The sequence below is a fragment of the Pseudophryne corroboree genome, chromosome 2 (genome assembly GCF_028390025.1).
Source record: "Pseudophryne corroboree isolate aPseCor3 chromosome 2, aPseCor3.hap2, whole genome shotgun sequence".
NCBI lineage: Eukaryota > Metazoa > Chordata > Amphibia > Anura > Myobatrachidae > Pseudophryne > Pseudophryne corroboree.
This window is the reverse complement of record NC_086445.1, coordinates 808,893,068-808,909,119: the sequence shown is the minus strand read 5'-3', so window position 1 is coordinate 808,909,119 and position 16,052 is coordinate 808,893,068. Positions and strand designations below refer to the sequence as shown.

At 47.2% G+C, this 16,052-nt stretch overlaps 1 protein-coding gene across 6 annotated transcripts in view; it reads right to left on the bottom strand.

The window, feature by feature from the left end:
* Window positions 1–16,052, bottom strand: part of CCDC181 (coiled-coil domain containing 181) — a 114,627-nt gene that overhangs the window by 81,441 nt on the left and 17,134 nt on the right. For 4 of the 6 annotated variants that reach the window (XM_063955649.1, XM_063955651.1, XM_063955646.1 and 1 more), the window contains exons 2-3: window positions 14,545–14,684; window positions 5,363–6,196 (exon numbers count right to left, since the gene is read on the bottom strand). In XM_063955649.1, coding sequence (XP_063811719.1) covers window positions 5,363–6,196; window positions 14,545–14,658 — 948 coding nt within the window. In that variant the 5' untranslated portion in view covers window positions 14,659–14,684. The remainder of the gene's footprint in view (window positions 1–5,362; window positions 6,197–14,544; window positions 14,685–16,052) is intronic. The other 2 variants (XM_063955650.1, XM_063955647.1) reach the window with 1 other exon arrangement.

Here is a 16,052-nt window from a genome sequence, read left to right as displayed (position 1 = left end):
ATCAGTCTAGGAAAGTGGGTCTGCTTCTCTCCCCTCAGTCCCACGAAGCAGGAAGCCTGTTGCCGGCAGTGCTCCCTGAAAATAAAAAACCTAACAAAGTCTATTTTCCAGAGAAATTCAGTAGAGCTCCCCTAGTGTGTGACCAGTCTCCTCTGGGCACAGGATCTAACTGGAGTCTGGAGGAGGGGCATAGAGGGAGGAGCCAGTTCACGCCCATTTAAAGTCTTAAAGTGCTCATGTCTCCTGCGGAGCCCGTCTATACCCCATGGTCCTTACGGAGTCCCCAGCATCTTCTAGGACGTAAGAGAAACTTTCTGCGACTCTGTGTCTAGTATCATTCCCAGAAATGGGAGCCTCCGAGTTGGCTCTAAATGAGATTTCAGAAGATTTAGTATCCACCCATGATTCAGGAGTAGTCTGGTTGTGATACCAATGCTGTCCAACAACCTTTCCAAGGACGGTGCCTTTATCAGAAAATCGGCTAGGTACGGAATAATGTTCACTCCCTGCTTGCGAAGGAGAAACATCATCTCTGCCATCAGATTGGTGAACACCCTTGGTGCTGTGGAGAGACCAAATGGCAGGGCCTGGAACTGGTAGTGACAGTCCTGTAGTGCAAAGCGTAGATAAGCTTGGTGAGGCGGCAAGATCGGAATGTGAAGGTACGCATCCGTGATATCCATAGACACTAGGAATTCTCCCTCCTCCAAACCTGAGATCACCGCTCTCGGTGACTCCATCTTGAATTTGAACACTCGTAATCTGTCTCACCGAACCATCCGGTTTTGGTACCACAAACAAGTTAGAATAGTACCCCTTGTTGCGCAGATGAGGTGGAACTGGAACAATGACCTGAGTCTGTACCAGTTTTTGAATGGCATCCTGTAAGATTGTACTTGCCTCTTGTGAAGCTGGTAAGCCTGATTTGAAGAATCTGTGAGGTGGGAGCGCCTCAAACTCCAGTCTGTATCCCTGGGAAAGAAGATCTATGACTCAGGGATCCTGGCATCATGATGTCCAGATGTGACTGAAATTCTTTAGTCGGGCTCCCACCTGCCAGTCTTCCAGGCCACGCGGTCCACCGTCATGCAGAAGGCTTCGAGGAAGCAGAACTGGAGCTCTGTTCCTGAGAACGAGCAGCTGCTGGTTTGTGCGGTTTACCTCTAGCGCCTCTGGTGGCAATAGAAGATCCTCTGACTTTGCCCTTAAACTTGGCAGTCCAAAAGAACTGTAGGGTAGGTCCTGAGTAGGTCTTCCTGATTAGGGGAGTTGCAGAAGGAAGATATGTGGACTAACCAGCAGTAGCTTTGGAGATCCATTTGTCCAGTTCATCTTCAAATAAGGCATCTCCTGTGAAGGGCAGGCCTTCCACGCCTTTCCTGGAGTCCATGTCCGCAGTCCACTGGCGTAACCACAAGCCCCTGTGTGCTGACACTGCCATAGCAGTGGTGCGTGAATTAAGCAAACCTATTGCTTTTTTTGGCTTCCACCATAAAGTCCTGTATATGTTGCAGGAGTAACACAATCTTCCCCCTAGATAAGGAATCCAACCCTTCAATAAGGTTACCAGACCATTTAGCAATGGCTTCAGTAATCCACGCACAAGCTATAGTGGGTCTCTGAACCACTCCAGCAGCTGTGTACAAGGATTTGAGTGTAGTCTCAATCTTACGATCAGCGTCCTTTAGGGAGGCTGCACCAGGGACGGGTAACACAATCTTCCGTGACAACCTGGACACAGATACATCCACTATCAGTGGACTTTCCCATTTTTTCCTATCCTCAGGAGGAAAAGTTAAAGATGAGAGTAACCTTTTAGAGATTTGAAATTTCTTATCATGATTTACCCACGGTTCTTCAAACAGGGTACTCAATTCCCTTGACACAGGAAAGTGACTGAGAACTTCTTTTTTACATTAAAATAAGATTCTTCACACTCCTCTGTCACCTTATCAGGAATTTGTAGCACATCTCTGATAGCCTCTATGAGAGCCTGTATTCCCTGTGACAGAGCAGCGTCCCCCCCCCCCCCCCCCCTTCTGAATCCACCTCCCCCTCCTCCATGTCTGACCCCTCGGCATCAGAGTCAGACTGCAGGATATGGGCCAGAGATTGTTTTTGTGGAAAAATGGCGAGGGACTGAGACGCTTGTTTGGGGACGGAGTCTCTGTTCATAATCTCATCCACAGACTGTCTTAAGTATTGTGTCTCTTTCTCATTGCGGGACAATTTGTTAAAGATATTAGAAATCATTCCTTTGAGGGAAACCAGCCACACTGGTTCAGCCCCGCTAGCCTGAGATGGTGTACTACACTGAGTACATAGTTTTGAGCTCCCTGGGGAAGAGGAACACTCCACCGTACATAGGGGGTAATTCCAAGTTGATCGCAGCAGGATTTTTGATAGCAACTGGGCAAAACCATGTGCACTACAGGGGAGGCAGATATAACATGTGCAGAAAGAGTTAGATTTGGGTGGGTTATATTGTTTCTGTGCAGGGTAAATACTGGCTGCTTTATTTTTACACTGCAAATTAGATTGCAGATTGAACACACCACACCCAAATTTAACTCTTACTGCACATGTTGTATCTGCCTCCCCTGCAGTGCACATGGTTTTGCCCAGTTGCTATCAAAAATCCTGCTGCGATCAACTTGGAATTACCCCCATAATGTAAATGTGACAGCACACACACACGGGAAAGTTTAAAAACACAATTAACTCACAAATAACCCTTCCAGGGAGACACAAAGTATTTTGGAGCGTCCCTGTCAATCAGCGTCTGTGTCCACTGCAGAGGGAAAATGGCGCTGGTGAGCTGCTGGATCATCTCATATTGAAGCCCCACCCCCTCAATGGCTCGCAGTCTTCCCGCTCTTTTTATACTGGCTGAGGAAACTGTTGTGCTTAAAGTGGAGTAGAACAGTTTTAAGGCTGTGTTTGCCAGTTTGGGTACTGTGTACAGTGTACTGAGACGCAGTTGTGTACTGTGCCTGGAGACACAATCGCCCCGGTTAGAAGCCATGCGTCCCCATACCCTCGTGCCGCCATAATGCCCGGCGACCCGCTAGCCGGGACGCCGGCTTAGTACTCACCACTTTTCTTTCTTCTGGCTCTGTTAGGGGTGGCGGCGTGCTGCGGGAATATACGCTCGCCGTGGTGGGGCTTTCGAATAGTTGCTTTAGGAGCTAGTGTCCTGTCAGCGGGGAACGGGACCATTAACCCTTTGGGAGGTTGGGCCTTTCCCACCCCTCCCCCCTAAGGCCTACGAAGCAGGCAGGCTGGTGCCAACCAGTCCTGCCTGAAAATAACAAACAGAAAAATAATTGCAGAAAACTCTTCAGCAGCTTCTATAAGCGTGACCGGCTCCTCCGGGCACATTTTCTAAACTGAGTCTGGTAGGAGGGGCATAAAGGGAGGAGCCAGCCCACACTAGAAAATTCTTAAAGTGCCCATGGCTCCTAGTGGACCCGTCTATACCCCATGGTACTAAATGGATCCCCAGTATCCTCCAGGACGTAAGAGAAATATCGTCAGCCCGCTGCATCCGAAAGCATGGGCTTGTCAGTCACATCTTCAGAGTGAGCAGCATGTAGGGCCAACCTGAAGATGTGATGAACGACACAACGGGAGCTCACATAGGGGTACACAGTGGACAATTGAAGGGTTTGTCGTTCTGATTCATTGGAATCAGACAGATCATTCAAAATATCATCTAGTGTGTACCCAGCTTTAGTTTCTTTTAGACTGAGTTTACATTAACTATGGATTAAAGAAAAAAGGGGAGACTAAAAAGTATTCTAAACATAATAACAATACAGCTATCAAGAAACATACAGTTATACATGCATATTAGCAAATCACCACACCAGTTCCTCCTGCAGTGACTGTATGAGCCTCTATATGGCTGACAGCAAGAACAGAGATAAGGATCTCCCCTCCCCTGTACACTTGTTGTCACCCTTTGGGGGGAATTCAATTAAAGGCGGAAAATTAAAAACACCCTGTGGCACAAGAGACCGAAAATGGGTTGCATCTTTATTCACGAGTCTCCAGAGCATGGACCGGATGTAATGCCGTCCAAGTTTGGAGGCCGTGCGGGATGCAGGCCAAACTATTACTTTTTTTAAGGGGCAATCACTTACAAGGATAAACAATGCCTTGTAAGTCATTGCCCCTTTGAAAAAACATCCGAGCTCGACTGGTAACCCACAAGGCTGCATTACATCCGGACCCAAGTCTGATTTGTCTTAAAATCTTTATTTTTAGGAAATATCTCCTGGACTTGCTATGGCACCTTCCCCCAAGGGCTAATTAGGCTATTAAAAGATTCATATTAGCTTAATTACTCACCTTCTGAGGCGGTGTCTTCTCCTCCAGCATAGGGATCCGGTCCTCTGCAGCAGCGGTGAGTGTGTGAGTGTCTGTGAGGGAGCGTGTGTGTGTGTGTGTGTGTATGTATGTGTGACCCTGGTGTGTGGGCGTGACCCTCCCCCCCTACCCCGTTTAGTGTATTCCCCCCCCCTGGAGGCAGCGGCAGGGAAAACTACATCTGGCAGCAGCACTTGAGCCTTCCAGCAGCCCCTGGGACTCCCAGCATCCCCCTCCCAAGTGCAAAGATGGAAGAGAGACCACCGGGAACCATGGAGAGGTGAGTATCATATGTCTCTATTTTAGCTCGCACAGTGGGGTTTTAAATGCCGAAAACCCCACAACCACCTTTTTTTAGGGAGTGCGTAATCCAAAATTAGGTGCGAACTATACAGGTTTTTTTTACCTCGCTAAAACCTCATGCCCAATTGAATTCCTCCCTTTGTGTCACTGACAGTTGTCTCTCACAATGGGGTAAATTTACTAAAGTGGGAGATTTTTAGAACTGGTGATATTGCCCATAGCAACCAATCAGCTTATATCTATTATCTGCTAGAAGCAGCTAGATAAATGGTAAGTAGAATCTGATTGGTTGCCATGGGCAACATCACCAGTTCTAAAAAGCTCCCACCTTAGTAAATTTACCCCAATGACTGTATGAGGAACGCAGAGGTGTACTGTATGTAATAAACATCTATTTTCCTTGAAATACACAGTGCTGCTAATTATGCAAAGCTCAAAACATTATTAGCATATTATCTATAACTAGTTACCAGCCTGTCAAGATGATGGAACCACATAACAGTAATGTCAGCGCAGGAGGCTGTCTGTGCGCACCAGAATGGAGCAACAATTGAATTGCTTCACTGGGTGCCATATATTGGCCGCCGGAGCACAAAACACCTGAATCCTCCCCATAGAGGTGAGGAGCAGTGTTAGCCTTTATATTATAAAGGATGCAGTCTGTATAAAGTATTTGCACATTTTATACCTCTTTCCTAAGTTTTTCTTGCCTTTCTTGAAACCTTTTCAGTTGCTGCTTTTGCTCAGCAGAGAGGCTGAATGTTGTGTTTCCAGTAGATACACTTGCAGACTGCACTCTCCGTTGTGGCTTTACTTTATGCACAGATTTCATTAGATTGTTAGCAGAGCTGGGCCGGACTTTAGATCCAGTAGGAGGATGAGGGATAAAGCCATTCATGTTATTATTACTGGAAATGCTCTTCTCATCTGCACCGTCTACATTAGTCACTGTACCAAACTGACTGGACTGCACTGTCGGAGATGGAGATTTGGGAATGTCCTTATTATTGTTATTAATTGGTGGCAGAGAGCACAGGTTCTCAACGTCCTGTATACTGACAAGTTCAAACTTTCCTTCTTTCTCTACTAATACTTTTCCATCCTTGGATTCTTTATCAGTGCCACCATTTTTATCGTGATGCTCCATTTTTTGTGCTAAAACATCAGAAATATATAATTGTGAAACTCCATCTGTAACATCTTCACTTCTATGACTGTCTGGAAATTCCAGTGGTGGTATTTCCAGATCTACCAGACTCTCCTTGAATTTGAGCTTTCTTTGACGATTTTCATCTATGATTTCCATTTCCAATTTCTTGTTAGCTTCTTCAATCTTCTCTGCAATATATCGCTTTGCCTCTTCATCTTCCTCAAAGTCAGAGGCCGAGTCCAATGTGAGGTTAGGATCATCGTGGACAATCTGTCTGTCACCATTTGGGGATCTGTCACTCTCATTCTTGTCTATTTCTAAATGTGTTGAGTCAGAATCCAAATCACTGAGCTGTTCCTTAACATTGTGATTCTTGAAAAAAAACATAACACAAATATTATTAAAATGGCATTAAACATGTAAATGTATTATGTTTACAACCTGTAGCCTTTTCAATATACATTTTTAAAAATGTTACGTCAAATGCATGACCAAACATCATTCTGCATAACTGTAATGTTATTCCCACCAAAGTCTGAAATGCTTTAGCCGCTGTTTACTCAGTTTCAGTGATCACAAAATATGCACCATAGAGCATTTTTACCCACTATGGGAAGCAAGGGGCTCACTTGTTTAAAATGAGCGAGTCCTGCAGGACGAGCACGCCACTGAGTCCCACCTCAGCCAATCCCCATCCAGGCGCCTCCTGGGACCTCCCTCTTCCCTTGCCCGCCAGCGCGCCACTCCAGCTAACCCAGCTCCCGTACAGCCGATCACCGCTCTGATAACATAAACGAGCAGCAGCTGTGTCAGTGCCGGCAGAACCCTGGGAGTGCACAGAGGAGACCCGAGCAGAGAGAACAGGGCTGGCAGAGACACCACCCCAGTCCCACATAGCTTGTATTGGCGGGAGACAGTTCTGGCCCCGGCTGAGGGCTGCTCTGGATCCTGTTTGAGAAAGAGGAGGCCCCTGGAGTCGACTCCCCCACCCTGCCACCTGCTCCCTCCTCCCAGTTGTGGATATGTAGCAGTGAGTGACAGTGGAGCAGCAGAATGTGCTGTTGAATCTAGGGAGGCCAATCCCGGGCCATTTTTTTTCAATCCTGGGCGTTTCCCTGTGTGGCCGCCCCCCTCGCTACGCCCCACCCAGTGGCTCCCAACGGCGTGCGACGGCGCAGCGTGACCTCTCATTGCATGTCACGTTGAGCTGGGGAGCCGGGAAGAGGAAGCTGGGCAGTGTCTGAGCATCCTGAAGATGCTCAACGCTGATCCCTCAATCCCCGTTAGCCTTCTTTGTATATGTATATATATATTTCTCTAACGTCCTAGTGGATGCTGGGGACTCCGTAAGGACCATGGGGAATAGACGGGCTCCGCAGGAGACATGGGCACTTTAAGAAAGAATTTAGATTCTGGTGTGCTCTGGCTCCTCCCTCTATGTCCCTCCTCCAGACCTCAGTTTGAATCTGTGCCCGGACGAGCTGGGTGCTGTTCAGTGAGCACTCCTGAGCTTGCTGTAAGAAAGTATTTTGTTAGGTTTTTTATTTTCAGGGAGCTCTGCTGGCAACAGACTCCCTGCATCGTGGGACAGAGGGGAGAGAAGCAGCCCTACTCTCTGAAGATAGGTCCTGCTTCTTAGGCTACTGGAAACCATTAGCTCCAGAGGGATCGTACACAGGATCTCACCCTCGTCGTCCGATCCCAGAGCCGCGCCGCCGTCCCCCTCGCAGAGCCGGAAGACAGAAGCCGGGTGAGCATAAGAAGCAAGAAGACTTCGAAATTGACGGCAGAAGACTCCAGTCTTCACTGAGGTAGCGCACAGCACTGCAGCTGTGCGCCATTGCTCCCACACACACCTCACATACTCCGGTCACTGTAAGGGTGCAGGGCGCAGGGGGGGCGCCCTGGGCAGCAATTGGGACCTCTTTGGCAAAAGTTTAGCATATATACAGTTGGGCACTGTATATATGTATGAGCCCCCGCCAAGAAAATGTATATTTAAGCGGGACAGAAGCCCGCCGTCGAGGGGGCGGGGCTTCTTCCTCAGCACTCACCAGCGCCATGTTTTTCTCCACAGCACCGCTGAGAGGAAGCTCCCCAGCCTCTCCCCTGCAGATGCACGGTAGAAGAGGGTAAAAAGAGAGGGGGGGCACATAATTAGGCGCAAAAATCATTATAAACAGCAGCTACTGGGTTAACATTAAGTTACTGTGTTATTCCTGGGTTAATAGCGCTGGGGTGTGTGCTGGCATACTCTCTCTCTGTCTCTCTAAAGGGCCTTGTGGGGGAATTGTCTTCAGATGAGCATTCCCTGAGTGTGTGGTGTGTCGGTATGTGTGTGTCGACATGTCTGAGGTAAAAGGCTCCCCTAAGGAGGAGATGGAGCAAGTGTGTGTGAGGGGTGTCTCCGTCGACAACGCCGACACCTGTTTGGATATGTGTAATTAAGTGCTAAGGTGAATTTATTGCACAAAAGATTAGAGAACACACAGGGAATCTACCCATGTCTGTCCCTATGTCGCAGAGACCTTCAGAGTCTCTCAATGCTCACTATCCAAAATAATAGACACTGATATCGACACGGAGTCTGACTCCAGTGTCGACTACGATAATGCAAAGTTACAGACAAAATGGCAGGAAAGTATTCAATATATGATTATTGTAATAAAAGATGATTTGCATATCACTGATGACTCATCTGTCTCTGACACGAGGGTACACATGTTTAAGGGGAAGAAAGCGGAGGTAAATTTCCCTCCTCTCATGATGAAAAAGAGCGGGAATCTCCAGACAAGAGACTGCAGTTTCCCACAAAGAATTCTCAGGGAGTATCCTTCCCCTACTAGGGCCAGGATACGATGGGAATCTTCCCCTAGGGTGTCACGTTTGCCCAAAAGGTAGCCCTGACTTAACAGCTATCCTCAGGGATCCTGCAGATAGCGTGCACATTCTGGTACACTACTCAGACCGGCGATTGTGTCGGCATGGGTTTATAGCGCTGTAGCAGCGTGGACAGGTACCTTATCAGCAGAGATTGAGACCCTAGTATGTATATATATATATATATATATAGATATATATAGATATATATATTAAAGATGCTGTCTTAAGATATATATATATATATATATATATATATATATATATAAAACAGGCCCAAAAAGGCATTAGTCTACTGGTTTCTAGAGTCAACGCTATGTCGATTTCTGCTTGACGTGTCCTGTAGATATGCAATGGACAGGTGATGCCGACTTAAGAGGCATATGGAAGGCTGAGGATTGTGTGGAGAAGGGATCTCGGACCTGATCTCCACAGCTATGGCTGGTAATTCTGATCTTTGGCCTTATATTCCTGCACAGCCTAGGAAAGCACGACATTATCAAATGCAGCCTTTCGATCACAAAGAAACAAGAAAGTCCGAGGTACGTCCTTTCTTGCCAGAGGCAGGGGCAGAGGAAAGAAGCTGCACAACACAGCTAGTTCCCAGGAACAGAAGTCCTCCCCGGCCTCTACAAAATCCACCGCATGTCGCTGGGGCTCCACAGGCGGAGCTAGGCCCGGTGGGGGCACGTCTTCGTAATTTCAGCCACAAGTGGGTTCACTCCCCGTTGGATCCCTGGGCAATATTGTGTCTCAGGGATACAAGCTGGACTTTGAAGAGATGCCCCATCACCGACGGCCCTGCCGGCTTCCCCCCACGAGAGGGAAATAGTGTTAACTGCAATTCACAAATTGTATCTTCAACAGGTGGTGGTCAATGTTCCCCTCCTTCAACAAGGAGGGGGTTATTATTCGACCATGTTGTAGTCCCGAAACCGGACGGTTTGGTCAGACCCATATTGAATTTAAAATCCCTGAACATATACCTGAAAGGGTTCAAGTTCAAAATGGAATCGCTAAGAGCGGTCATAGCAAGCCTGAAAGGGGGAGATTTTATGGTGTCTCTGGACATAAAGGATGCATACCTTCATGTCCCCGTTTATCCACCTCATCAGGCGTACCTCAGATTTGCGATACAGGATTGTCATTACCAATTTCAGACGTTGCCGTTTGGTCTCTCCACGGCCCCGAGAATCTTCACCAAGGTAATGGCGGAAATGATGGTGATCCTGCGGAAGCAAGGTGTCACAATTATCCCGTACTGGGACGATCTCCTCATAAAAGCGAGATCAAGAGAGCAGTTGCTGAACAGCGTATCACTTTCTCTGGAAGTGTAACGACAACACGGCTGGATTTTAAATATTCCAAAGTCGCAGTTGGTTCCTACGGCTCATCTGCCTTTCCTAGGCATGATTCTAGACAAAAGGGTTTATCTCCCGATAGAGAGAGCTCAGGAGCTCATGACACTGGTCAGGAACCTATTAAAACCAAAACAGGTGTCAGTGCATCACTGCACTCGAGTCCTGGGAAGGATGGTGGCATCATACGAGGCCATTCCCTTCGGCAGGTTCCATGCGAGGACCTTTCAATGGGACTTACTGGACAAGTGGTCCGGATCACATCTTCAGATGCATCGGTTAATCACCCTATCCCCCAGGGCCAGGGTGTCTCTCCTGTGGTGGCTGCAGAGTGCTCATCTTCTCGAGGGCCGCAGATTCGGCATTCAGGACTGGATCCTGGTGACTTGCCTTTACATCAACATCCTGGAACTAAGGGCCGTATACAACGCCCTACGTCAAGCGGAGACCCTGCTTCGCGACCAACCGGTTCTGATTCAGTCAGAAGCCACCCCAGAATTCTTCGCTGGGCGGAGAATCACGTAAGCGCACTGTCAGCAGTGTTCATCCCGGGAGTGGACAACTGGGAAGCAGACTTCCTCAGCAGGCACGACCTCCACCCGGGAGAGTGGGGACTTCATCAAGAAGTCTTCACGCAGATTGCAAGTCGGTGGGAACTGCCACAGGTGGATATGATGGCATCCGGCCTCAACAAAAAGCTACAGAGGTATTGTGCCAGGTCATGAGACCCTCAGGCGATAGCTGTGGACGCACTGGTGACACCGTGGGTGTTCCAGTCGGTCTATTTATTTCCTCCTCTTCCTCTCATACCCAAGGTGCTGAGGATAATAAGAAAAAGAGGAGTGAGAACAATCCTCATTGTTCCAGATTGACCACGAAGGACCTGGTATCCAGATCTGCAAGAAATGCTCACAGAGGACCCGTGGCCTCTTCCTCTAAGACAGGACCTGTTGCAACAGGGGCCCTGTCTGTTCCAAGACTTACCGCAGCTGCGTTTGACGGCATGGCGGTTGAACGCCGGATCCTAGCAGAAAAGGGCATTCCGGACGAGGTCATTCCTACGCTGATAAAGGCTAGGAAGGACGTGACAGCTAAACATTATCACCGTATATGGCGAAAATATGTTTCTTGGTGTGAGGCCAGGAATGCTCCTACAGAGGAATTCCATCTGGGCCGTTTCCTTCACTTCCTACAGTCAGGAGTGAATTTGGGCCTAAAATTGGGTTCCATTAAGGTCCAGATTTCGGCCCTATCCATTTACTTTCGAAAAGAGTTGGCTTCTCGAACAGAAGTTCCGACGTTTGTAAGGGAGTGCTGCATATTCAGCCTCCTTTTGTGCCTCAAGTGGCACCTTGGGATCTTAACGTGGTGTTAAGTTTCCTGAAATTCACACTGGTTTGAACCACTAAAAATGGTGGAGTTAAAATATCTCACGTGGAAAGTGGTCATGCTATTAGCCTTGGCTTCGGCTAGGCGTGTGTCAGAATTAGCGGCTTTGTCACATAAAAGCCCCTATCTGGTTTTCCATATGGATAGAGCAGAATTGCAGACCCGTCCACAATTTCTGTCAAAAGTGGTGTCATCTTTTCATATGAACCAACCTATTGTGGTGCCTGTGGCTACTAGTGACTTAGAGGATTCCGAGTTACTGGATGTGGTCAGGGCTTTGAAGGTTTATGTAGCCAGAACGGCTAGAGTCAGGAAAACGGAGTCACTGTTTCTCCTGTATGCATCCAACAAGCTGGGTGCTCCTGCTTCAAAGCAAACTATTGCTCGCTGGATCTGTAACACGATTCAGCAGGCTCATTCTGCGGCTGGATTGCCGCTGCCAAAATCAGTTAAAGCCCATTCCACTAGGAAGGTGGGCTCTTCTTGGGCGGCTGCCCGAGGGGTCTCGGCATTACAACTATGCCGAGTTGCTACTTGGTCAGGTTCAAACACTTTTGCAAAGTTCTACAAGTTTGATACCCTGGCTGAGGAGGGCCTATTGTTTGCTCAATCGGTGCTGCAGAGTCATCCGCACTCTCCCGCCCGTTTGGGAGCTTTGGTATAATCCCCATGGTCCTTACGGAGTCCCCAGCATCCACTAGGACGTTAGAGAAAAAAAGATTTTACTTACCGGTAAATCTATTTCTCGTAGTCCGTAGTGGATGCTGGGCGCCCGTCCCAAGTGCGGACTTTTTCTGCAATACTTGTATAAAGTTATTGCTGCAATAAGGGCTATGTTATTGTTGCATCAGGGTTGAACTGATGCTCTGTTGTTGTTCATACTGTTGACTGGGTAAGTTTATCACAAGTTATATGGTGTGATTGGTGTGGCTGGTATGTCTTGCCCTGGATTTCCAAAATCCTTTCCTTGTACTGTCAGTTCTTCCGGGCACAGTTTCTCTAACTGAGGTCTGGAGGAGGGACATAGAGGGAGGAGCCAGAGCACACCAGAATCTAAATTCTTTCTTAAAGTGCCCATGTCTCCTGCGGAGCCCGTCTATTCCCCATGGTCCTTACGGAGTCCCCAGCATCCACTACGGACTACGAGAAATAGATTTACCGGTAAGTAAAATCTTATTTTTATTTATATATATATATATATATATATATATATATATATATATATATATATATATATATATATATATATAATATATAATACATTTTTTCACGCAGCGCGATCACTGAGTTGTCCTGGGAGAATATTTAACCTTTGTAGGGAAGGGCTGTCTTGGATTATACAACAATACACTAGACAACATTTCATTGGACTGGACCTGTTGCTAGCCACTGGAATTCTGTATCATTATATCACACTTTAGTATTAATACTAGTGGGCAAAGCCAGATTAGTAATGGGGTGGATGGGGCTACAGCCCCAGGCCTCTACATAAAAATAGGCCAGCTTCCCAACAGTCATATGAACCAAGTGATAGGACGGGGGTGCCTAGTAGGGTGGCCAGTATATAGTTAACTTCTTCCAGGGGCCGTGCTATGCAGTAATAGGATGGGCAGTCCCAGTATCTGCATAGCCTGGCCTCTTCTTCCCTGACAGCACCAGCCTCAGCAGGATTTCCAGACAGGCAGCTTCTTTATGATCTTCCTGGATGCTTGTTGGCATGCCCACATGGCACCGGCCACACCAGACAGCACTGGTCACAGGTCCTCTGCTTCGTACAATAGGCCTTTAATCATTTTCAGCACCAGGCCCATGTGGCCCTTGATCCGGCCTTTGTAGTGGGAGCTTTAGCTATGCCATAAAACTATGGGGGTCATTCCGAGTTGTTCGTTCGTTCTATTTTTCTCGCAACGGAGCGATTAATCGCTAATGCGCATGCGCAATGTCCGCAGTGTGACTGCGCCAAGTAAATTTGCTATGCAGTTAGGTATTTTACTCACGGCATTACAAGGTTTTTTCTTCGTTCTGGAGATCGTAATGTGATTGACAGGAAGTGGGTGTTTCTGGCCGGAAACTGGCCGTTTTATGGGTGTGTGCGAAAAAACGCTACCGTTTCTGGGAAAAACCCGGGAGTGGCTGGAGAAACGGAGGAGTGTCTGGCCGAATGCTGGGAGTGTTTGTGACGTCAAACCAGGAACGAAACTGACTGAACTGATCGCAGTTGCCGAGTAAGTCTGGAGCTACTCAGAAACTGCTAAGAAGTGTCTATTCGCAATTTTGCTAATCTTTCGTTCGCAATTTTGATAAGCTAAGATTCACTCCCAGTAGGCGGCGGCTTGGCGTGTGCAAAGCTGCTAAAAGTAGCTTGCGAGCGACAACTCGGAATGAGGGCCTATGTTAATTGAGACATATTTCAATCAGCAGATTTTGTGAAAAACATGTTTTTACATGAATAAAAGTCAGTTTCATCGTTATGACCATGGGGGGAATGTAAAAGGGTGTGAGAATCAGTATTTGCGAGATTTTGTGAGACTTTTCCTGTTTTTTTTTGTAAAAGTGGCAAAACCGGGTTGGGTATGTGTTACCTCACAATACCGACGCCGGGATCCCAGCTGTTAGTTGGCCAGCGGGAAGGGACTAGCACAAAGAAGCCCCTTGCGGACTGACTGCATTCGCCATGCAGTAGGCTTGGTGGCTGGCTGCACTTGCCACAGGTTCTATTCCCGCTCTATGGGTGTCGTGGACGTGTACGAGTGGGAATAGTCCCTGTTGGTCGGCATGCCGACCAGCGGGAAATTGAGGGTTTTGGATCCCGGCATCTGTATTGTGATCACATCCCGCTAAACCAGTTTGATTCTGCCATGTAAATGATTGCCACTTTAAAAAAAAAAAAAAAAAAAACACAGGAAAACTCTCACAAAATCTCTCACGTCCTAATTCTTACACCCTATTACACCCTCACACCCCCATGTGTGAAGATACTGTGGTTGTTATTTTAAAATATATACTACAAGTACAATAACAATGCAACCAGTAAGCAATGTTGCTCTGTCTACAAAGAAGACATTAAAGGAAAATAAATGTCTATGGCCCTACCTCGATGCTGGCATGTTTCTCAGCATCTTCATTTATAAGCCAGTCGAGGTCTTTCTCAAAATCATCTTCATAGTCTGGTACACCATCAGAATCAGATTCATCTGTCTTGCTCATTTTTTTAGAATAGTTCTGATGTTCTACTGAAAACAAATAAATAATACATTTTAGATATAAAAAAATATTTATCTGTGAATTTACCAATATTTGTCTTCCAAAAGTAAGTCTATATGCAAGAAGGGCACTTGTTAGTGAGGCAACTGAGAGAGGGATGCAGTCAAATTGCCGTCAGTTGGGATTCCGGCGTTCAGGATAGCACTACCGGAATCCAGATACCCGACAATGCCCCCAGCCGGAATATTGGGTGTCCACGACACCCATAGAGTGGGAATAGATCCTGTGGCAAGCACAGCGAGACAACGAGCCTGCAGCGTGGTGAGCGCAGTGAGCCTGCAAGGGGACTCTAAATGCTCGCCCCACTGCTGGCATACCAAACCCCTTAGAGCTATATGGCACTTCCAATAGAGTTTGATGACAAGGACTGGAGAACTATGCTTAAGATAATACCAGCCCGGTAAACATATCTGAGCGCAATCAGTGGAAAAGTATACCCTTGTGGTCTCGCCTTGCACGCCATGCTTCAGGCAAAGTGGCTCGCTCCACTGCTGCTGCAAATGCCACAAGTTACAATTCCCAATCATAGTCCACATGAATAGCAAATCAGGCAAAAGTTGGAAAAACATGAGCACCGGCCCCCCAAAAAACTTGTGTCGACAATTTGTGTGTCGACCATTCACATTTTGTATCAGTCAACCTTTTGACCATATTGGCCTTGTGTACCTGTCGACTTAATGCATGTTGACCATATGGGGTCGACCTATTGACTGTCAACTTAGACACTATCGACCTATACATCGGAATCCGCTTAAGGCTCACATGAAATCTCGGCTATGGAGCAGGGCTTCCCTGTGCCCTGTGTGAGTCCCACCCTCTTAACCAAGACACCAGGTGAGGGGGCGGGGCTGCCAAAAGGAGAAAGTGTGTAGTGCTGGCAGAATGCTAAAGGGGGCTCTACACACTGCAGGATGCTTGCCTGGAGTGTCCCTTGGATGCTCAGTGCTACTGACAGCAGCATGCCATTCCAAGTACCCTGCTAACCAGATAGAAGACTCACCATGGTGACAGGAGCATAATGCTGTAGGAAAACTGGCAACCATCAAGAAACTCTGGAATGATTTGAACATTAATATTCACAACTGGTTCTTCCTGTGCAACCTAATGCTGGTCACGCAATGATAGATAGAAAAATGGGCGACAATTCATGCCACAGCATATTTTGAGTGTCGAATGGTGGTAAGAATTCCCTAAAAAACAGTAAATACCGGGGTGGGGGGAGGTGCCCTTCCCACAATTATTAGCCCTCAGCAAGGGCAAAATAGGCAAATATATAGGCAGAATTCTATCAAAGCTGTGTCATTGCCCAAATATATAGATACCAAAAGGTAAATAAA